At 56.1% G+C, this 21,906-nt stretch overlaps 9 protein-coding genes across 9 annotated transcripts; 3 read left to right on the plus strand and 6 right to left on the minus strand.

Moving 5' to 3' along the window:
* Nucleotides 1–170: 170 nt before the first annotated feature.
* On the plus strand, nt 171–1,301 carry IWZ02DRAFT_432648 (uncharacterized protein; the record flags this gene model as incomplete). Its single annotated transcript, XM_066766233.1, has 1 exon — nt 171–1,301. One exon carries the CDS (start codon nt 171–173, stop codon nt 1,299–1,301), a length of 1,131 nt encoding a protein of 376 aa, XP_066622865.1.
* Nucleotides 1,302–1,595: 294 nt separating this feature from the next.
* IWZ02DRAFT_249403 (uncharacterized protein) lies at nt 1,596–3,336 on the minus strand. The gene is made up of 4 exons (XM_066763169.1): nt 2,962–3,336; nt 2,579–2,896; nt 2,164–2,475; nt 1,596–2,055 (listed from the first exon to the last, which is right to left on the minus strand). The coding sequence occupies exons 1-4, from the start codon at nt 3,118–3,120 to the stop codon at nt 1,891–1,893; spliced, it is 954 nt and encodes a 317-aa protein (XP_066622866.1). The 5' UTR covers nt 3,121–3,336; the 3' UTR covers nt 1,596–1,890.
* A 1,565-nt stretch (nt 3,337–4,901) lies between these two features.
* On the plus strand, nt 4,902–9,192 carry IWZ02DRAFT_249534 (actin cytoskeleton-regulatory complex protein sla1). The gene is made up of 3 exons (XM_066763170.1): nt 4,902–5,206; nt 5,307–6,747; nt 6,814–9,192. Exons 1-3 carry the CDS (start codon nt 5,009–5,011, stop codon nt 8,901–8,903), a joined length of 3,729 nt encoding a protein of 1,242 aa, XP_066622867.1. The 5' UTR covers nt 4,902–5,008; the 3' UTR covers nt 8,904–9,192.
* Nucleotides 9,193–9,645: 453 nt separating this feature from the next.
* Nucleotides 9,646–10,203, minus strand: IWZ02DRAFT_450138 (uncharacterized protein). Its single transcript, XM_066767446.1, has one exon. It carries the CDS (start codon nt 10,077–10,079, stop codon nt 9,906–9,908), a length of 174 nt encoding a protein of 57 aa, XP_066622868.1. The 5' UTR covers nt 10,080–10,203; the 3' UTR covers nt 9,646–9,905.
* Nucleotides 10,175–12,177, minus strand: IWZ02DRAFT_450140 (RmlC-like cupin domain-containing protein). Its single transcript, XM_066767447.1, has 2 exons — nt 11,474–12,177; nt 10,175–11,375 (listed from the first exon to the last, which is right to left on the minus strand). The coding sequence occupies exons 1-2, from the start codon at nt 11,895–11,897 to the stop codon at nt 10,582–10,584; spliced, it is 1,218 nt and encodes a 405-aa protein (XP_066622869.1). The 5' UTR covers nt 11,898–12,177; the 3' UTR covers nt 10,175–10,581.
* Nucleotides 12,178–12,311: 134 nt separating this feature from the next.
* Nucleotides 12,312–12,614, minus strand: IWZ02DRAFT_450141 (uncharacterized protein; the record flags this gene model as incomplete). The annotated part of the gene is made up of 1 exon (XM_066767448.1): nt 12,312–12,614. A coding segment is annotated over one exon (264 nt), but the record flags the coding sequence as incomplete, so codon positions are not given.
* On the minus strand, nt 12,563–14,659 carry IWZ02DRAFT_450143 (tubulin alpha-2 chain). The gene is made up of 7 exons (XM_066767449.1): nt 14,458–14,659; nt 14,281–14,339; nt 14,075–14,225; nt 13,929–14,016; nt 13,807–13,878; nt 13,254–13,757; nt 12,563–13,201 (listed from the first exon to the last, which is right to left on the minus strand). The coding sequence occupies exons 1-7, from the start codon at nt 14,467–14,469 to the stop codon at nt 12,732–12,734; spliced, it is 1,356 nt and encodes a 451-aa protein (XP_066622871.1). The 5' UTR covers nt 14,470–14,659; the 3' UTR covers nt 12,563–12,731.
* A 514-nt stretch (nt 14,660–15,173) lies between these two features.
* On the minus strand, nt 15,174–16,590 carry IWZ02DRAFT_249570 (uncharacterized protein). Its single transcript, XM_066763171.1, has 3 exons — nt 16,123–16,590; nt 15,393–16,066; nt 15,174–15,342 (listed from the first exon to the last, which is right to left on the minus strand). The coding sequence occupies exons 1-2, from the start codon at nt 16,381–16,383 to the stop codon at nt 15,410–15,412; spliced, it is 918 nt and encodes a 305-aa protein (XP_066622872.1). The 5' UTR covers nt 16,384–16,590; the 3' UTR covers nt 15,174–15,342; nt 15,393–15,409.
* A 1,093-nt stretch (nt 16,591–17,683) lies between these two features.
* On the plus strand, nt 17,684–21,197 carry IWZ02DRAFT_249628 (Mechanosensitive ion channel-domain-containing protein). The gene is made up of 2 exons (XM_066763173.1): nt 17,684–18,572; nt 18,627–21,197. Exons 1-2 carry the CDS (start codon nt 17,916–17,918, stop codon nt 21,165–21,167), a joined length of 3,198 nt encoding a protein of 1,065 aa, XP_066622873.1. The 5' UTR covers nt 17,684–17,915; the 3' UTR covers nt 21,168–21,197.
* The last annotated feature ends 709 nt before the right edge of the window (nt 21,198–21,906 follow it).

Raw genomic sequence — 21,906 nt, forward strand, 5'->3', positions numbered from 1 at the left:
TGCCCGCCGTCGGTGATCCTTCTCCAGCATCTCCTCAAATTCTCACGACCAAGCCCCTGTTGGTCTCGGAAACAAAACACCGCTCCTCATAGCCGTTACCGTACACCTTCTCCATTAGGAATCGAAGTACTCCGCGGCCAATATCTGCAAAAAGTCGGAGGACATTCACAATGTCTCCACTCAAATCCTACATTTTCCTCTTCCTTCTTCTGATCGGCGGTGGCCTGTCGCAACTGGTATACTCAGACTGGACCGCGAACTCAACGTCTCGTCTACCGATGGCCGAAGACAACGCGATAAGCGACTGGACAAAGAGCTACTGGCGATTCGGGGCCAGTTCTCGCCTGCCATTAACCACAGTATACACAGACTGGACCGCGACCTCAACGTCTGTTCTACCGACGGTCGTAAGCAACTCGACAAGCGACTGGACAAAGAGCTACTATCGATCGAGGTTCAGTACTCACCGTCCATCCTCCACAGTAGTATCCACTGTCACCAAAGCTACGACCAAGCCGACACAGACGGAAATGCATCCGGAATCCGAAAGTGGCAAGCTAGAGCCGCCGGCCGGGGTCGTTTTTGACAGCAAGAAGACGACCAAAAAAGCCAAAGTCCGTTTCTGCAACAACAACAACAACAACAGCAAGCGCAAAAACAAGTGCAAGGAGCGCAAAGCGAAAGTGGGCGAGTGTCAAAAATTCCCCATCCCCAAATCCCTAACGGCCATATCCTTCCCGGGCGACTGGAAATGCACCTTCTACGCCAACAAGAACTGCGACGCGCACAAGGGACGCTCGTTATTCCTCGAGACTCCCAACCCCAACGTCGAGGGCAAGATAAACGATGACGAAAAGCTGCAAAGCTTCCGCTGCGAGCCGCGCTACAACCACAACGACAACGCCGCCCCGCGCGCCAGCGCCTTCATGTGTCACTTGCCGCACTGGTGGAACGGCTGCCAGCACGTGCAGGCGTTCGAGGGCGAGTGCCGCGACCTCGAAAAGGACTGGCGCTACAAGTTCGACTCCTTCACGCCCGACGACGGCGTCCGCTGCACGCTGTACGAGCACCCGCGCTGCAATGTCGAGGCGCCGGGTCTCGTGCTCGATCTCGATAGCCCCGTCAATCATCTTGGCGTTGCGAGTAGGCGGACTGCGAGTCTGCAGTGCTTTCGTTTGGAGGGCGCGCAGATGGATAGGCCGCATGTGGAGATTTTGGAACCGGAGATTAATGAGATGGTGAGGACGGGGACGATTAGTGCGGGTGTTAAGCCGATTCAGACGTTGAGTGCGCGGGGTTGAGATGTGGATTGCAAAAGCCGCAGGTGATGCCTGCAGGTCTGGCCGGTGCTGTTTGTTTGTATGGCTTGGTTGGAAACAAGATGGTATCTGCATTTTTGGAATTTTCAGGGGTATTTGTATCAGACATCTTTCCATGCGGTCGGAAGGGATATCAGTAGTTCTTCCGCATAGGGTTTGTTTTCAGGATACCTTACTCTTCAATACATTGATGTACGTAGACATTTCCTTAGATGATCACGTAGGCTTGATAATTTTCCAGATGATGAGATGCGCATTAGAACTTAGACAAAAAGGATAGTCCACTTGCGACCTTTGCCACAAGTCCACTTGGCTATCGGACAGAGCGAGAGAGACGGACGAAAGAGATCGGTCCACTTGAAGACAAAATCAGGCATCTAGGACACCGCAAGACGCTCAAGCACCCGCGCGTATAGAACTCCGATACGCGCTTCGATGGAATTCCACATGTTCGTATTACAAACCCATTCTCTCTCATTCTCTTCTTCTCCGCTAGGAAACGAGCGAAAGAGCACAAGGCGCAGAATCACGACGCGCGAATGGAGATCTCGGAGTGAAAAAGCAAAGAGGTTTACACTTCGTCGCTGCCGTGAACGAGATAGTCCTTCCAGTCGTCTTCTTTGCAGTAGAACGGCTTGTCCGACCCCAGAAGGTCTTGGTCGTCGAAATAGGCGATGCTGTAGTTGATATCGACGCATTTGCCGCCGCCGTCGGGTCCGACGAACGGGCAGTTGAGCTATAAGACAATCAGCAGCAGAACAATAGACGTCGGAGAGGACCAAGAGATAAAGAATTTAAGGAGCTTGGGGACGGGGAGGAGATATCAAGAAATCAAGATACTTACGGCAGGGGAAGCGGCTGTCGGGATGAGCTGAATAATGCGACACACGACGTTGTTGGCCCAGACCTCGTCAAAGTCGCCAAAGGGGATGCTGGACAGACGGCGGACGCAGTCGTCGACCGAGTCGTACTGCTGGTTGGCCCCCGTGCAGCGCTGCTGGATCTGCGGGCACAGGGACTGCACGATGGTGCCGCGCTGGATGGTTCGGTCGTTGTAGTTGATGCCTGAGCTGATGGACGTCCAGAGGGCGAGGTTGGGGATCCAGGCTTCGAATCTGATGACTGCGCCTTCTTCGTCGAAGCGCCAGAAGGCCACCTGTTGGACTTGCGGTCAGTCTGTGGTCCTGGGTCACCAAGGAGTGAATGGGAGGAAGAGCTGGAATGGCAAGGCACAAGGAGAGCTGTGATTGAGTGCTTACTTGTTTGAGGGTGGTATCCTGTGGGCCGGGAGTGTGGACGGCCGTGTCTGGGTCAACATAGCCTGTGCGCAAGTACACGACTGACGCGGCGATTTCGGGGCAGCCGCTCACGAAGGAGACGATTTCAGCTTCGTAAATGCCAGTACGTGCTGGTAGAGCAGGGGGCAGTGGTGCAAGGGAGACAAAGTGCTGGACCGACTCGGTGAACGAGGTGTATTTGCCAACAGGAGTGACCCGGCCCTTGGCATTCTGGGAGAAAAGGCCAGGGGGTACGCGACTGACCCCCTCGGTGGCTATTGGAACATTATTGGGGTAGACCTACGGCTTATGTAAATGAAAGTTCCGCATTTTCGTGACTGGGGTTTATCTGAGAGGGGACTTACAGTCAGGTCGTAAATTGCTTGTACGGTCTTCAGGTTACGCTCGACGTAGTCCTCTTTGGTGGCCTTCTTCCACGACGAGGAAGACTTCAAGGTAGTGGTGGCCCTGGCATCCACGAGGCTTACCAAGAACACTGCGAGGAAGATGAGTCTGGAAAGCATTTTGGGTTTGTCTCGGCAAGTTGGAGCACGCTGAGCTGCCTTCAAATTGGCTCACTCCAGCGCGCTTCTTAAAGAATTCCATTGAAAGCCCGCCCAAGCCGTGGACAAGGCCGACACCAGAAGGATCTCGAGATTAGGCCCAAGCGAGTCATCAAGGCGATGGTGCTACTTAGGCAGTGATTCGTCTTTGCAGCCAACAAGCTCGCTTGGCCCAGTATCCACAGAGGGGTGACTGTTTAACCCGGGCATTACCGGTATGCCTTGATGATGCATCAAAGCTAGCTGGTGCGCGGGTAACCCTTGGCGAATGGATGGGGAAATCTTCGCTTTTTAAAGTTTCGCCATTCCATTGCTTGAAGAGAGTGAGAAAAATTCCAGAAGTGGACTGGAAGGAAATGTGATGTGATATCTGACTGATGTAGCCGCGGGTGCCTACATGCTGTGTTCCAAACACATCGAACTGTTCCTACAAGGAGCTGTCGCTGAAACAAGTAAATCCCCATCGGATGCATAACACCGGAGCGTTCTTGCCGCTGATCCCGGTCCGTGCCTTTGGCAGCGGGGTAGATGCGGGCATGCAAACTGTTGACGACATGCAGTTACCGGATGGACTCGGTGGATGTCAAGACGCATGGTCGGCTCGTACGGGGTCGGCTCGTTCGGATGTGGCGCCACTCCGCAGCCGTTCATCTGCTGTCGAGTTATCCATGATCCTTGGAGTCTTGTGGGTTGAGATGCTAAACCCTTGATCGAATCATGGCGTTGCCATTGTTGCCAAAGATCTTGTGCGGGAGCATGTAGCCGAGAGGCAACCAGTCTTGCTCACTAGTAGCGACCATCAGTATCCCATTGAAATCCTCAGAATATTACAGGTGCAGAGAGCGAATACGAACAAAAAGAAATTGATGGCCCGTGTCGAGGACTTTGTGATTAGGAAAGCAAAAGAAGGCTGTGGGGATTTCACTTTAAGGTCAAGAAACGGCGACAGGGCCAATGCTTGGATGTCGAAGCATGTAGAGGCGCACGCTCCCATTTTTTATGATAGCCATGTCAGTTCATGGGGAAAGAGCGCTGGCTGTACGAAGCCAGTTTCCAAGTTTAATACAACCCAAGGTGGGACTGACAGCCCAATGCGTGAGAAGGAGAGGAGAACACGTCTGAAGAGCTCGACGCCGGACATGCTTCCAATGAAAGAGGCAAGCATTCAACGGCGTGGCATTGTCATCCAATTCACACCCGCTGACAGCCACGACTGTCGGCCGAAAGATCGTGGCACGGGCATGATGATGGGCAGAGAGGGTGGCAGATTGGGCTTTGAACTGCAAGCAAGGCCTCCCCCCGAGCGACGGTGGAGGGTTCCTTGAGAATTGCTGACACGAGAGCGCGGATGAAGGCGTGGTGAAGCGGAAAAAAGAAGATTAGAGAGACCATGGGGCGACTTGGTGATGGGGAGGGTGATGGAGTTCAAGTTGCACGTTGACAGCAGCCGGGTCGACAGTGCAGGGATGTGCATGACGACGTTGGTCAGTGGCAGCTTCAGCTGTCCCGGCTGGCGGCTCTGCCACACCAGGACACGCTCCGAACCCGAACCACACCACACCACACACACGGACGCCCAGCCAGCGCCTCCAGGCCAGACCGGACTGCTTCCAGCTGCTCGACCCCGTTCTCCATCGCTTCTTCACTCAACCTCCTCTCTGTTTCTCTGCATCCTTCCCGCCGCCGCGCCCCCTTCTGCGTCGCCGCCCCTCCCGCTAATCCGGCCCGCTCCTCGCCTTAATCTCACTCTCGCCGACCTCCCTAATTCGGCCGTAATCGAATCCCCTCGTGCCCTCTGCTCCTTTCCAGGCCGCTCTTGAGCCTTCCGTATCGGTCGCACTCGGGCGCCATGGTCTTCCTGGGCGTCTATCGCGCCGTATACGACTACAGCCCCCAGGGTGAGAACGAGCTCGAAATCAAGGATGGCGACCTGCTATTCATACTCGAAAAGAGCACCGAGGATGATTGGTGGCGGGCAAAGAAAAAGGCTGCCAACGAGGACGAGGAAGAACCCGAGGGCTTGATACCCAACAACTACGTGGAAGAGGTGAGAGCGCATCAGCCCCCGGGCCAACCGCCGACTGAGGGGCATGTTGTGCATCTCCATCTCCCTCGACCATTGCCTGTACTGACCATTGTCACCTCAGGCCACCCCCATTTCAAAGGCCAAGGCCCTATATGATTATACCAGACAGACTGATGAGGAGCTATCATTTACAGAGGACGCCATCCTCGACGTATACGACACGTCAGATCCGGATTGGACACTCGTTGGTTTGAAAGGAGAGTATGGATTCGCCCCGGCCAACTATATTGAACTCACCCAGGGCGCTGAGGCGGCGGCCCCGGCCATGCCTGCGCGTCCCCGGGTTCCAGCATTGCTTCCTGAGCCTGAACCCGAGCCATCTCTGTCCATGCCAGCAGCTGCTGCTCCAGCAGCAACTGAAAGCCCTGCTGCCGCACTCGCTGGTTTAATTCAGCAAAAGACAGGCTCTCAATCCGGCGCGCCGCAAAGGACCGTCGTCTCTCCTCCCCCAGCGATACAACTCCCGCGGCGGCAGACCGCGCAACTTACGCCTGAAGAGTCTGACGAAGAACCCCCGGCACCAAGACTACCAACAAGGCCTATTTCGCAAATATCCTCGCAGCCTTCGCCGGTTCCCACGCCTACAATCAGGACCCAATATGCAGACTCACCGCGCTCCCCCGCGTCACCCCCCGGTGTGCAACCTTCTCCGCCCTACAACCGTGCATCCACGCACGCCGGCGACTGGGACGACGACGTAGTTAAAAAGGAACACCACCTCCCACAGGGATATCATTTGTACAACATTCATGAAATGATTTCGCACATGGGCAAGAGCAAGAAGATGCCCCTGACTCTGGGAATCAACATTCCCAAGGGATTAATCATGATTGCACCGGAAAAGTCGAAGGACGGGCCACAACGCGAATGGACTGCTGACAAGCTATCACACTATTCAATTGAAGGAAAACACGTGTTCATGGATCTCGTACGGCCCAGCAAGAGCGTCGACTTTCACGCCGGAGCAAAGGACACCGCCCAAGAGATCGTGTCTATGCTGGGCGAATTGGCGGGAGCCGCTCGAGGAGCTGGATTGGCTGAAGTTTTCGCAGCCGCGCGGGGCGCAGCTGGCAAGAAGAAGGGCAAGATGCTGTACGAATTCATGGCCCAGGGCGATGACGAAGTCACCGTTGCCGAAGGCGACGACGTCATCATCCTGGACGATGTCAAGAGCGACGAGTGGTGGATGGTGCGCCGGCTCAAGAATGGAAAAGAAGGCGTGGTGCCTAGCAGCTACGTTGAAGTTACAGGAATAGTCGAGTCAACTCCAGACCCCGCCCTTCTCCAGGCCCGTTCGACCGTCGAGCAGAACCGAATGGAAGAAGAGCGCCTGGCCAAGGAAGCCTTGAAGAGAAGCAAGGAGGAGAAGGCGCGGGCGACAGAGGTAGGGACCGACATAGATTTTCCTACACGTTCAAGCAGTCTTGCACGAGTGGGTAATGACTTGGTCAAATCACAGAGAAGCAAACGCGAGAGCAAGGCCCCTTCGTCATCAAAGCCAAGTGAGTATACCCCTAACCGGACACGTTCAGTGTCGCAGTACCGATACCAACGGTATAAACGCGCAGAGCCCGATCCTTCCAAGACTCGCACGTGGACCGACCGAACCGGTTCATTCAAAGTCGAGGCGGAATTCATCGGCCTGAAGGATGGCAAGATCCATCTCCACAAACTCAACGGTGTCAAGATTGCAGTACCCGTGCCCAAGATGTCGATTGATGATTTGGAGTATGTTGAAAGAGCGACGGGAGTGTCTTTGGACGACGACAAGCCACTCTCAGAAGTCAAGAGAAGAAACACCGAAAGGAGGGGCCAACGCACCACCTCGGGCTCGGGACCTCGTGCCGGAATTAGCGTGGAACAGGCCAAGCCGACGTACGACTGGTTCCAATTCTTCCTCGATTGCGGCGTCCACCCCCAGATATGCGAACGATACGCCCAGTCCTTTGCCAAGGACCAAATGGGAGAGGAGAACCTGCCAGACATTAGTGAAAAAGTGCTACGGACGCTGGGACTCAAGGAGGGCGACATTCTACGCGTCATGAAATTCCTCGACAACAAATTTGGCCGGACTGGTGAGAATTCAAAGCGGAGCGTCAGCTTTGGCGATACTTCCGTCATTGAGGACGGTGAAGGTGCTAATGGCGGTCTATTCGCTGGTCCAGGAGGTGCCCTGAAGAACAACACCCGCAAAGGTCGCCCTGCCCCCGCCGTCCAGACCAACGACGTTGTCGATGCCGACGCCCTGAAGAAAAAGGCCGAGGAGGTTGAAGGTGGCAAGGCCACGCCGCTGGCCAGCGCAAAGACTGGAGACAGTGCCACGGTTGGCGGATTCGATGACAACGCCTGGGAAGTCAAGCCATCCAAGCAGCCCGAGCCCAAGTCGACGCCGGAAACCCAGCCTTCCACGCAAGCTACCGCGCCCACCACGACCGCCGCGCCTGCTCCGCCTACCGGTGCCATGGCTGAACTTTCTCTGCTTACTCCTGCTCTGCAGCCAACTCCAGCTCCGCAACCCCAGGTCCAGCCTCCGGCCACAGCCGCGCCCCCTGCTCCCGCGCAAACCGCTCAACCCACAGGTGCAACTCCAGGTCTGTTCGAGCAACTAGCCAACCAACCAGGCCAGCAAAACGCTCCCCCGAGGGCCAGACCCCAGGCACCACAGCAGACCGGTCAACCCGGCTCTCTGATCGCCCCTCCCCCACAGCGCTCGTCGTCGGCGCCGCAAAATGCATCTCAATTCGCTCCGCCGCCGCTGCAGCCGCAAATGACTGGCATGGTAGCGCCGCCTGGGACCAGCATGCAAGAACTCAACCAACAGCGCCAGATGCAACTGCAAATGCAGCAGCAGTACCCGGGAATGCAGCCTCACCCCACGGGCTTCATGGGGCCGCAGCAAACCGGCTTCCCTAACCAGTTCCAGCAACAACCGCAGTTCGGCGGCTCGCCGCTCCAAGCACAGCCGACTGGCTTCATGCAGCCGCAGCCGACGGGCTTCAGCCAGGCGCCGCACATGGGCAACCAGTACGGCAGCCCATTTGCCGACTCTATGGCAGCGCGGCCGCCCTCGTTCCTCCCGCCCCAACCCACCGGCGGCTTCCAACCGCAATCGGCATTCGGTCAGCAAGCGCTGCACGCGCAGCAAACCGGCCAGCCCCTCCAGCCGCAGCAGACGGGCATCAACGCGTTTCTGCCGCCGGCTCTGCAGCCGCAGCCCACGGGCGCCTCCATCAACGGCTTTCCGCAGCAGAACAATGCCTTTTCTGCCCCGCCGCCTCCTCCTGTGCCCCCGATCCCGAGTCAGCATGCGGCTGCGCCGCTTGTCCCACAGAAGACGGGTCCGCCGCCGCCTGTTCGCTTTGGTGTCCAGCCGGGTGCCAAGAAGTTAAGTGCGCAGCCGACGGGGCGGAGGGCAGAGCTGAGCAAGGCTAGTAAGTTTGACCCTTTTCTTTTCCTTTTTTGTTCGGGAGATGGCAAGAGGCGGTTGGTGTTGTGCGGGTGCGGTTGGCTGATGTGTTTTTCTTTGCAGCGCCGGATAACCCTTTTGGCTTTTAAGTTACCTACGGGACCCGCTTTGCATATATCGATGCATTCGTTCATTCGGTTGTTGGTGCAGTGCAGTGATGAAGCGGTGCGGGATGGGATCATTTGCGTTTAAGCAAGCGCGAACGAAGCGAGCCGAAGAGCTTGGGAGGAGCAGGGAGGGCAGTGAATAGGAGGAATCAAGGAGTTTTACTAGGAACGCGGACGAAAGGAAGAAGAGTGTGAATGGAGGCATTGAGGCATTGAGGGAGGCATGGTCTATCGTTGTCTATCTGTCATCTGTCATCTGCCTTCTGTCGTCGTCGTTGAAGCGTGCACGTCGTGCTACTACTGCTGTTGTTGTCGTTGTTGTTTGGTACGGGGAATTGATTCTTTATCTCTCCGTCTCTTTCGTCATTCCCAGTCTCATTTTCGTCTTTCTTGATGTCATTTCTGATGTCGCTGTCGTTGGTCTTGCTCGCTTGCCACTTGTATAGCCATCATCCGTCCGTACGTGCGTGTGTCCCTCGTCGGCTGTTAGTATCATTTTGTAGATTAGGTTGAGTATGTAGCGTTAGTGCCATCGGCGGTCAGTGTACATACATATAGTACATGGAAAGTGAGCGAGCGAGCGAGCGAACGAGCAAGCAAGCGAACGAACAAACGAACGAATGAGTGAGTGAGTGCGGAAAAGCAACATGCACACTCTTTCTCTAAAGAAACGAGACGACTCGACTCGACTTGACTTGACTAAACTCTGAACCACCTAACCTCAAACAAACAAACAAACAAACAAACAACAAACGAACCAAGATCATGGATATATATGGCTGACTGCCTACCTGCCTGCCTGCCTGCCTGTCTACCTGCCTGCCTGTCTGCCTGTCTGCCTACATGTACCTGCGTCACCTGTCACCAGTTACCACATAGTCAGACCAGACCAGGTCAGGTCAGGTCAGGTCAGATCAGATCAGATCAAGTTAGGGCACCGTACCCACCTACCTACCTACCTTCCTGCCTACGTGTAGATATCCATCCATATATACCGACATACATACACACCTAGCACCGCACCGTACCGTACCGTACCTGCACCGACATCTGCCTTGCGCAGTAGATCAAGTTTTCGATTCACATTTCACGTGGGTTGAGCTAGTAGAGAAGTACTTTGTAGTGGCGGTAGCAGTAGCAGAAGCAGTAGGAGAAGCAGTAGGAGAAGCAGTAGGAGAAGCAGTAGGAGAAGCAGTAGCAGTAGGAGAAGCAGTAGCAGTAGGAGAAGCAGAAGCAGAAGCAGAAGTAGAAGCGTTGGCATGTGTGGTGTGCGTTGTGTCTGTCTCTTTTCGTCTTGGTTGGTCTTTTCGTCGGCCTGTTTTTTTGTTTTTTGTTTTTTTGTTTTTTGCTTTTTTCTTCTTCTTCTTCTTCTTCTTCTTCTTCTTCTTCTTCTTCTTCTTCTTTTTCTGTCTGTCTGTCTGGTGCGTTTTTATGCATATGTATGTACATACATACATACATACACATTTATGCATCGTTCTGTTCTGTTTGCTTGTTGGTGTTTGTGTAGCAGTACCTGCAAAATCTTCTCAATGACTTATATTACGGATGGATGCATTTGCCTCAGCTCAGTGTGCTTTCATTTCAGGGTAAGCTCAGTATTGATTGTAATGACAAGAGGGTAAGTAAGGTGGGATGAAACAAGTCATCAACAGAAGAAGACAAAGTTTCCACACGGATAAAACGGACGGGTATATACAATACAATCCAACAAGTCTTCTTTTCCCCTTCCCTCACCCATCAATCACCCCCACCCAACCCATCTAAAACGCCATACTCTTCCCAATCTCACTCTCCCAATCCCTCGCGCGCTCGAACCCATTCGCGAAACCCCTGAAATCCATCATAGCCTGATACACCTCCTCCCGCGAAGAGACAACAAACGGGCCATACTGGACAATGGGCTGATCGAGCGGGAGCCCAGCGACGAGGATGAAGCGGGCGGGTTCGGCGGCGTCGGCCGGGACGGAAGCGACCACGCCGTCGCCGTCTTGTCCGAAGACGACGTTGTGGTATTGCGGGACAAGCTGGGTTTGGCCGGTGCTTGCGGGGCCGTCAGAGAAGGCGGCAGCGCCGGAAAGCATGTAAGCGAAGGCGTTGAAGCTGGCGGGGAGGTTCTGCACGAGGCGCGCCCCGGGCCGCATCGTGACGTCGAGGAGCCAGACAGGCGTGTACGCGAGCTCCGCAACGCTTTCGACATTCCCCCTCCGCCCACTGATCACCTTGACCTCAATGCCGGCCTCTTGATCGCGCCAGACGGGGATCTCGGCGGCGCGCAGGTCGCGGTAGCGCGGCTCGCAGTTCTTGAGGCGCCGCGGCAGGTCGACCCACAGCTGCATGCCGACGTTGGGCGTGCCGTCGGCGTTGGCCACGGGCATCTCGGCGTGCATGATGCCCCGGCCCGCCGTCATGAATTGCAGGTCGCCCGTCTCGATGCGGCCTTTGTTGCCGGCGAAGTCTTCGTGGTCGACGGCGCCTTGGAGGAGGTATGTTATTGTTTCTTGGCCGCGGTGCGGGTGGTCGGGAAACCCGGCGCCGGGGGAGATGGTGAAGTGGTCTGCATGGTCGTGTCAGTCAGTCAATCACCATGTCAGATACCAACATATGTAGGTAGGGTGTGGGTGGACGAGGAGGTTAGAGAAGAGGGATATTTACCGAGCATCAGAAACGGGCTAAAGTTCCTCAGCTTGGCCGTGCCAACGCTGCGCCTGACGCGCGCGCCCGCGCCTTCGGCCTGCTCAATGGCCAGAAACTTTTGCTGTATGCGGCGCGGGACGACGTCCTGTTCGGGCTTGGCCAGCGCCGGGTCGTTTGGCGGGATGACGGGGAGGCCCTGGAAGGGCGTCGCGTTGCTATTGCCGTTGGTTGCCATGGTGCGCGAAGAAGCAGCAGTGAGGTTAAACCACGAAGAAAAGGCAGGACGCGCGAGCGACCTCGGGAGGCAGCGGGTGAGGAAGATGTTGGCGGCGGTTATGGTTGCGGCGGTGGTGGACGAGACGAGGGCGGGCAGGTCGACAAGGGCGAGGATGGCGGCGAAAAGGCACACGGCGAGGCTTATGGTAGTGAGGATGTAGCGCATATAGGACGGTGATGTTTTGGGCGTGACTGGCGGCGTATGAAGAATTTATATATTCAAGGAGGCCGATGCACAGCTCAAGGCGGCGGGTGTGGGTGGAGAAGGCGATGGAAGTTCCCACCTCGCCCACCACCACGCAGCACGACCACACCCGTCATGATGGCGGCCAGATGTGTAATAAAGCGGCCGTGATTGATCAGCAGCGAGTGATGAAGAAAAGGCAGCTCTCGTGGTGCTCGGGGGCCGAGTGGAGCGGTGGGTGCGTGGTTGACCTGACGTCTTTGGTGGGCGTGGGGTAAGGAACGCCAATGTCGTCGTGGCTGACAAAAGATTGGAAATCCGACCGACCGTCGCCCGTCAGCCAGTCGTCCGACTGCAAATCCGCAGACATTTGACCGCTTCATGATGCTGAGCGGCCGACAAGACGTTAGTTGCAGCACTTACAGAATCATTTTGCTATAAAATTCGATACCTCCCCATCTCCGCAACTGCGCCGAGCATGACGAGAAGATGTGAAATCAGTAGTCTAGTATTAAAACGACCTAGCTTGCTCACTGTCGCCATGTTTACGGCTTCGCGGAGACCATTTTCCTTGTCGAAATCGATCAAGATCGGCATCAAAAAAGACACTTGGACAGAGACGAAAGGAAGAAGGAAAAAAAAAAAAAAAAAAAAAAAGTGTACACTACTCCCTAGCCTCGCAGCGCTTATACCCTTCTTGCCTACTTGCAAAAATTCACTCAACTCCATATTGGCCCAATGGTTGAATGATTACCCAACAACGACGAAAGAAACCCCCGCCGCGCCTTTTTCTCACTCCCCATCACCAATCGTCGACTAGTACTCGGCCTCCTCGAGACCCTCCTCGTCCAGCGCATCGCTGGCAACCTCCTCGTAGTCCTTCTCGAGCGCCGCAAGGTCCTCACGTGCCTCGGAGAACTCGCCTTCCTCCATACCCTCACCGACGTACCAGTGGACGAAGGCGCGCTTGCTGTACATGAGGTCGAACTTGTGGTCCAGACGGCTCCACGCCTCGGCAATGGCAGTCGTGTTGGACAGCATGCTGACGGAGCGGTCGACGGGAGCAAGCTCACCGCCGGGCACGCGCATCGGCTTCTGGTAGTTGATGCCAATCTTGAAACCAGTCGGGCACCACTCGACCAGGTTGAACGACGCCTTGGCCTTGAGCGCAGCAACCGCCGCATTGCAGTCGCGGGGGACGACGTCGCCACGGTACAGCAGGGCCACGGCCATGTACTTGCCGTTGCGGGGGTCGCAGACGACCATCTGATTGTTGGGCTCGAAGCCTGCAGAAAATAGTGAGCGTAAATCTGATGATTGCTTAAAAAAAATACATACATTGGAAGGTCAGGTCGTTGACCTTGAAGCTCTCGTGCGAGCTCTTGTTGGCAGAAATGACCGGCGCATAGCTGATCAGGGGGTAGTGGATGCGGGGGTAGGGCACCAAGTTGGTCTGGAACTCGTTCAGGTCGACGTTGAGCGCACCATCGAAGCGGAGGGACGAGGTGATGGAGCTGACGACCTGAGCAATCAGGCGGTTGAGGTGCTCGTAGCTAGGACGAGGAATGTCGAGGTTGCGACGGCAAATGTCGTAGACGGCCTCGTTGTCGACAAGGAACGTGCAGTCCGAGTTCTCAATGGTGCTGTGGGTCGAGAGGACGGCGTTGTACGGCTCGACGACGGCAGTAGAGACACGGGGCGCAGGGTAGACGGCAAACTCGAGCTTCGACTTCTTGCCGTAGTCGGTCGACAGTCGCTCCAAAAGGAGAGCACCGAAACCAGAACCGGTACCACCGCCGAAAGAGTGGAAGATCAGGAATCCCTGAAGCGACGAGCAGTTGTCTGTCAAGGGTCAGATACAGCACACGTTATTCAGAAGAGTTGAACGCACCAGCGACGCGGCGGACGCGGTCAATGACATTGTCAACAAGCTCCTTGCCAATGGTGTAGTGGCCACGGGCATCTGTCATCCGTCAGCTGTCAATCCCACATTAGCTCAAACCCTAAACCTACAATTGTTTGCAGCATCCTCCTTGCCGCTAATCAGGAGCTCGGGGTGGAAAAGCTGCCTGTATTGGCCGGTGCGGATCTCGTCAACGGGCTGGTCCGTCGTCAGTCTTGTCCCGGCGCAGAACACCAAATTGTCCGTGGCAGCTCACCGAAGGGTCGAGGTCGACGAAGATGGAGCGGGGGACGTATTTGCCGCTGCCAGTCTCGGTGAAGAAAGTCTCAAAGGAGCCTCCCTCGGTGTCGGCCTGGCTTTCGGGGTCGGGGCGACCGTCGGCCTTGAGACCGTGCTCCAGGAGGTAGCTGGGCAAGCGGCGTCAGTGGAGGGTATCGTCAGGGTCGGAATTTTGATGCTTACAGCTCCCAGGCGCTGTTACCGAGCTGGATACCAGCTTGACCGATGTGAATGTGGCAGACCTACGCGTCAAGACGTGTCAGCGAGAAGGTGCAGATCAGGGGAAGATGGCGAGGTGACGAGACGCGGTGCGAAACGCGCAAATGCAGGCGGTCGAGATGGCGGAATTGGGCGACGTACCTCTCCCCTCATGATTGCAGTCTTGTGGGTATCTTGTGATGATGGGTATGAAGGAGAAGACGTTGTTGGTTCAGAAGATGGTGTAGAGTCGATGTTGGTGTTGACAGTCGAATAGCGGGGCCATCAAAATAGGCCGTGCAGGGATGCGCGACCCCTCGGCCAATCAAATGCACCGCCGCCCGACCTGAGCTCGACGTCAAACACCAACGCACGCGCTTCCAGCTTATCAATTGCCATGCTACACCGTCAATGGCAGTCCTCGGCCTCTAGAGCCCAAGGTTCATCACGAAACACACTATCCAGTCCGCTGTAGCAATCCCGGACGGCTGCTGCCAGCGTTTTGCCGTCTGTGAAGGCCCTGCTTGCTGTGCATCCGGCTCTTCCCCTGACCGAGAGCGCGTCTCAATTTGAACGAAATGAGTAGCTAGATGGCCGCATCGCAGCATGAACTCCAGGCTGATCATGGAGCTTTCTTCACCATGGTACCTCTCCGCAAAGAACGCCACCCGCGGCGCATGGAATCCCCACATGGCGCCCCTGCGGCAATCCTTTGCGAGTTGGCGCCCGAAATTAGCGTCTCACCCGGGCTCCCCTCTTCTGACCGGTAGGTAGGTAGGTAGGCAGTCATGCAAAGACAGGATGAGAATCACCAGCTTTGTCTGGGCTGGAAATGTCTCTGCAAACCAAGATTCTGACGGTAAAGACACGACTTGCAACACACACAAGACACATGACGCATTGGAGGCACCGAAATACCGAAATACCTGAATCCTTTTCAATAGCTCGTTACATCTGCTTTTGTCTAGCCGTCGCCGTCAAATATGCGCCATAGCCATGCTTCTATCACGGACCTTTTGCCAATAGAGTCAACTTGACATCTTCCCCCTTCTGCTCGTCAGTATTGCCCACCGGCCAGCTTCCGAAGGTGAACTCACAATGCATTCGGACCACATCACTCGGCCTTCTTGACATGACCGTTGGCAGGGACAGCGGTAACGTCCTCGACCTCGGCCTTCTCCGACTCAATCGCCTCCGTCTTCTCAGCCATGACCTTGTTGGCAGCCTCTTTGTCGACAGACATGGCCTCGCCGGTCTTGCTGAATTCCTCCTCGAGCTCCTTCTGGAACGCGTCCTTGGCCTCTCTGATGACCACATCGAAAGCCTTGGCCTTGAACTGGTCGATTTTGGCCTTGTCGACAGAAGACATGCGGCGAGTGGCAGCAGTCTCAGTAGCGTCCGAAGCCGTAGTCGACTTGGCTCCGTCGTCCTTGGAAGCATCGTCCTTGGAAGTGTCACTCTTCTTGTCGGCATCGTTCTTCTCGGAATCGGTCTTGGTGCCATCTTCGTCCTTGGTGGCTTCGTCCTTGGTGGCTTCGTCCTTGGTGACTTCGTCCTTGGTGACTTCATCCTTGGTGACTTCATCCTTCTTGGCCTGACGCTCGTTGGCAGCCGCAACGCGTTGAGCAGCAGCAGAGATGCTGCTCTTGGGAGGGTAGTGGCCGAGGACCTTGTGCTCCTTGCTCAGGACCTGCTGGGCATCCTGCTTGGTGACGGACGAAGGGTGCTCACGAAGCTTCTGCTCGATATTGTCGGCGATCTTGTGAAAGTTCTGTATCAGGTTAGTGAGAGGACGCGAAGCCAAGCCGAGGGGGTGGAGTTGACTACCTCGACCTTGTCCGCCATGGCCTGGACCTGAGCTGCGACAGAGCTGGAGGGAGGACGGTAACCCAAGGCCTTGTGCTCGACACTCTCGAGGCGAGCTGCATCCTCCTTGGTGACATGGAGAGGGTCTTCCTTGGCCTTGGCGGCCAACATCTTCTCAATGTCGTTCATGTGCGGGCTGTCGATCCTCGTCTTGGCATCGATGGTGTCGTCCTTGTCGTGGGCGGTCACAAGAGGAGGCAAGTTCTCGGGCGATGAAGACATGATGGCAGGCAGGTGTTGCAAGGTGAAATTTGAATCAAGGTTTGAATCTTCAAGAGGTTGCAAGGCAAGAGAATGCGCGAGGATGGAGAGGAAAGGAGAGGTTGAAGTAAAAGGTGGGAATATATAAACAGGTGGCAATCATGGCAGCAAGCAGGCAGTCGCGCACCTCAGGCGCAGGCAGGCGCTGCAGTCGAGCAAGGTGCCTGTTGCGGAAAGACCGCTGGGTCGCGTCGACCGGCAGTCACTCCAGTGAGGAGGGCAAAGCGAAGAGGCGACCGGACGTTGGCACACGCCTACCGCGGCGGTGCCTCAACCAACAGCACCCACCCAGCACACCCAGCACACCCAGCCATAGCCATTCATGGTCCGAACGCTTCCATGATGTTTGTTCGTGGTGTTTGCAAACCAAATCCACATGATCTGGGCTATTTCAGGTGTTGCACACGCTCTAGAGCTAGATGGTTCGGCAGCTGAAAGCTTGGACAGGCGCAACAGTGTTCTCGGGGCGTGGGATGATTCAGAAAGGCACGGTGCTTTTGTCAAAAAGACGCGGTCCGTCGGTTTGAGGTTCTTTTGAATACTGCGCCACCTAAACAAAAAGCTTATGGCGATTCACGAACACGAGCCAAGGGGGCGGTAAGCAAGGAAGGATGCAGCGATGAAATTGAGGCCCGTAGGCAGAGTGGGACTGCCTGTGGTCAAGCTACGACGGGCGTGGGCGGTCTTGGGTGACACTGACGCGTAGAGCAAAAAGGACTATGGGTGATAGGTGCATCCTCGGCTAGACACATGGGCTTGGCTTGGCTGGGGGTCACTTCTCTTTGTTGAGCTCAAGTCCGGAGAAGGGTGGGGACGAGCGACCCTGGCGGATCTGGAGATGGCGATGGCACCAGACGTCAGCGAGCCTGATGACGTCGCTGGAGGCCATGCATGTCTTGAGTTGAATCGGGATACTGGTCCGAGCAAACGGTGCTGGCACCGGTGTGAGTGAGGGTGAAGTTGTGAAGGAACCTCTCACCACCTCTCAGCGTGCGTAGGCAGGTCGTGTCTGCAGCAGGCCAGGCATTGAACACTGAACCCCTCTGCGCGAGCCAGCCAGGAGAAGCCTGTCACTGGTCCTGACGCCAAGCAGCACAACCGCATCGGCATGGCCGGAACGAGGCAGGGAATCGTGGGCTTGCACAAACGAAACACGCCCGTCGTCATCCCAGCCGCTGCCCTGCTACGGTACCTAGCCCACTGCACCTTACTAGCCCAAGGCGCGTGCGATCCTTTTTTTTTTTTTTTTTTTTTTCTTCTCCTCCTTAGTCTCGTACTCCATTGCCCTGCTTTTGTGCTACTCTGATAAGCATGCCCAACCATCGTCCCATTTCTCTCATGACCCTGCAGCTTCTTCTGTCGTCTCCTTTTCCTCGTCAACCCGGCCCTCTGAGTCTTCCTCACCTTCCGCCCCGCAAGTGATCTGCTCGCATCGCGCACGCCCCGACACGACCATCCCGTTGGTACCTCTACCTCTCCACACTGCTGCTGCAATGACCTCGCCCGTCGATGAAAAGGACGAGCCCAAATACCACAGACTCCATGCCCACGTAGAGCCCGCTTCCGACGAGGACGCCACCTGGGCCAACGATGGTTCGACTCGCCATAATTCCGAGGCCCAGAACAACAATGGCTCGGATCGACTTCGCCCGCCTCGAAGCGACCAGCACTTGACCGTGGGCACAGATGCCGACACAATCAAGGACCGGAATCACCTACCCTCGCCCTCGGCCACCAGGGAACGAGCAAAGCGTCTGGACGACGACTTGCAGTTGTTGCAGATCGAGCGCCAAATATCTCAGCAAGAAGACGCTGCCGCCGCCGACCGCTCGCTGCACCCCACTCGATCTCGCTACCACGAGCCTGTTGACGACTTTGCTGCTGCAACAAACCCTTTGCACGAGCAGGCCGCTACCGTCTACAAGCCTCCCGAGAATCCCACGACCAACTTTGCAAAGTTCTTCAAAAAAATTCACAACTCTAGCTGGCTGGTCCGCTACCTCACATACGTCGTTCCCGTCGTGATCATACTCTTGGTTCCCCTGCTGGTCGGCGCTCTCAAATATGGAAGTGCCGCGGTTGGCGGCGTGCAGCTACTATGGTTTGCTGTGTGGTTGGAGATCGTGTGGTTGACCATGTGGGCTGGCCGGGTAATTGGACCCCTCGAATGCAACGCTTCCAAAAGCTGATCTGAGACCTCACAGATTCTCGCCAAGTGTCTACCGTGGCCAATTGGCATCATTTCCAGCCTGTTCACTAACAACGGCAAAAAGTGGCGCGACATGGGCAAGCAGTTGGAGCTGCCAGCGACCCTATTCTTCTGGTGGCTCGCCATCATCATCTCTTTTTACCCCACCATGACTAGCCACCACCTTGACCCTGCCTGGAAGGGCAGAATCAAGCCGTGGGAAAAGACGACTTACAAGGTCTTCATATCCATTTTTGTCGGATTCATTCTCAACTTTGCCGAAAAGATCATCATCCAACTCATCGCCATTAGCTTCCACTTGCGAACCTATGCGGACCGCATTGAGCTGAACAAGTTTCAGATTGGCAGTCTTGTCAAGCTCTACACCTTTTCCAAGGCAAAGATTGCCATGGAGGATTCCGAGTTTGAAGCCCGCGAGTCGATGCCGGCCTCGGGAGCCCTGACCCCTGCCCAGCTAGTCAAGGAGGCCCAGAAGAACACCAAAGAGGCCATCACCAAATTTGGCGACGTGGCAGGGAGGATCGCTGCTGACTTCACTGGTCGCGTTATCAACAAGAGCAACCATCCCCATCAAGTCATTCTGACCCTGCTGGGTTCTACCTCGGGCAGTCAAGTGCTGGCTCGCCGCCTCTACCGCACCTTTGCCCGCGAGGAGACCGAAACCGTCCACCCGGATGACTTGAAAGATGCCTTTGACAATGACGAAGAGGCTGACGCCGCCTTTACCATGTTTGACAAGGACATGAATGGCGACATTTCCATGGAAGAATTGGAGGCTGTCTGCGTCGAAATCGGGCGTGAGCGCAAGGCTATTACTGCATCCCTCAAAGATCTCGACTCGGTCATCTCAAAGCTTGACGACGTTCTGGTCTTCATCGTCGCCGTCGTCACCATCCTCGTTTTCATTTCTCTCATCTCGACATCTGCTGCCGGTGTCTTGACTTCGGCAGGCTCTTCGGTTCTTGCCCTGTCCTGGCTCTTTTCTGCCACGGCCCAAGAGTTTTTGCAGTCCATCATCTTCGTCTTCGTCAAGCACCCGTTCGACGTTGGCGATCGAGTGACGGTCTACGGCACCACCGGTTCCAAAGGTCTTGGTGACGACTACTTTGTCAAGGAGATTGCCCTCTTGTATACGGAATTCAAAAAGATGGAAGGCCACGTTGTGCAGGCTCCCAACAGCTATCTCAACCAACTCTTCATCCTTAACCAGCGTCGTTCCGGTGGACTCGCCGAGGCTATTCCAGTCTGCATCAAGTTTGGAACAACCCTCGAACAAATCGATACGCTGCGCACCAAGCTTCTCGAGTTTGTCCGCGCCGAGAAGCGCGAATACCAGGGTAACATCCTCACCGAGCTTCGCGAAGTGACGGAAGTGCACTCGCTCACGCTCAACGTCGTCTTTTTCTACAAGTCCAACTGGCAAAACGAACTGCTCCGTCTCCAACGCCGCAACAAGTTTATCTGCGCCCTGATGATTACCATGCAAGAGTGCGGTATCGAGGGCCCCCGCATGCGCTACCCAGGTCAAAAGGAGTCGTTCCCCGTGTACCTTCAAAACGTTCCTCATCTTGCTACCCCTGGAACAGGTCGCAACGGCCACCCGGACAACCCCAGCGGCTGGGTCGACGAGTCTCGCCAGGATGGCAGGCCCTCGACGCCTCCTTTCGTGCCAGCCGTCTCTCAGTCCCCCAAGATTGGCAGTTCTACGCGCGACCAATCGCAACAGCCGCCCTCTGTCCTTCGACAGCGCGGAAGCAGCATCAGCGGATTCGGCAACCGGGCACGCGGCGAGTCTCTGGCAGCCATGGGCAGACGCGTCGACTTTTCGCTCGGAATGAAGGACATCAGCGCCTCGGACATGACGGGCGATGTTTTCGACGATCCGCCGCCGCGCCGCCTACCCAGCAACATTGCGTCGGGAGCAAACGCCACCACTTCGTCGCTCGCCACAAACGGCGCCTCCCGCGTGCGTACCTCGCAGGACACGGTCCGCAGCGCAGGGCGCGACAGCCACGACCTGGCTCACGTGCCGTCCGACATTAGCAATGCGCGGTCCCGCACCAGCCACAGAAACCGCTTCTTCTCGCGCAGCAGAATGCGGCGTGGTGGCGGGGCGGACGATCAGGACGACGTCGAGTCGGGCCTGGGGTTGACGACGGGCCCTGCCACGACGACCACGGCGCCACCCATGTCCGAGATCCCTGAGCGTCAGAGCGGCGCCGAAGACTCGAACGAGAGCAGCGGCGCGGCCGGGCGCGGCAGCCGCATACTGGAGGCGTACCACAGCAGCCGTGGCACCAGCACCAACGAGCCAATTGACCCGCGCACCGGCCTCGTCTCGCCGATGGCCTACGGCGACCACCCTAGCGACGGCCACCTGCCCGTGGGCGACCGGCCGCCTGCTTCGGCCGGCTCGCATGCAGGCGGGCACACAGCCAGTGGTGCGCTGAGGGGCGACGACGACAGCTTCGGCGGCAACAGGAGTCCCCCTATGCGCTCGCATACGGATAATTGGAGTCCGAGCCGGCGCGGATAGAATCTGTCAGGGTCGACCGCTACAAGTCATTCTGAAAACGTCGCTCCTTGAAGCGACCCATCAAATTGCCGGGCCGCCATGGCCCTCGGAAGCGACGGTGTCTGGTTTTTGAGATTCAGCGTCTTGACGGACGCCGCTGCAGCCGTCGCCGCCCGAGTCTTTCCGGTATTGTTTTGCTTCATCTTTCCTTCTTTTGCGACGCATCTGCCCTTGTTTGATGCGTCGACTTTTTTCCATTTTGCATTTGACGTACGTTTCGGTGCTTTGAACCAGCAGTAGACTGACTACTGGACCAAAAGATCCAACCTTGTTTTCGTCGTGCGTTGCATGATCGTGCGTGCGTTCTGCTCCACCATGCTCTTGCTGCTGCTGCTGCTGCTGCTACTGCGTCTCTCAGCGAGGTCGAAGCGTCCTAGCCCTTAGTCTTTTGGGATGGTGTTTCTTAGGTGTTTTTGGAGTGCTTAATTACATTGATGGATAGGACGCGCTATGGGACACACAGACACACACATGCAAACGCGGGGTTTTGGGATGGGAATGGGAAAAATTTACAACTGAGGAAGGAAGGGGGGCAGAATGCAATTGGAATTTCATGCATAGATTGATCTATCAACTCATTGGCTGATGGTTGGGACAACGAATATTTGGTGTTTTTGGTTTCGAAAATTTGCAGTTTGTGAGTCGCACCTACTTGGTGTTTGAAAAGTGTCTTGTTGTCGAATGGACTTGTTGGTATGGC

This window comes from Phyllosticta citriasiana (genome assembly GCF_038021145.1).
Source record: "Phyllosticta citriasiana strain CBS 120426 chromosome Unknown IWZ02scaffold_6, whole genome shotgun sequence".
Taxonomy (NCBI): domain Eukaryota; kingdom Fungi; phylum Ascomycota; class Dothideomycetes; order Botryosphaeriales; family Phyllostictaceae; genus Phyllosticta; species Phyllosticta citriasiana.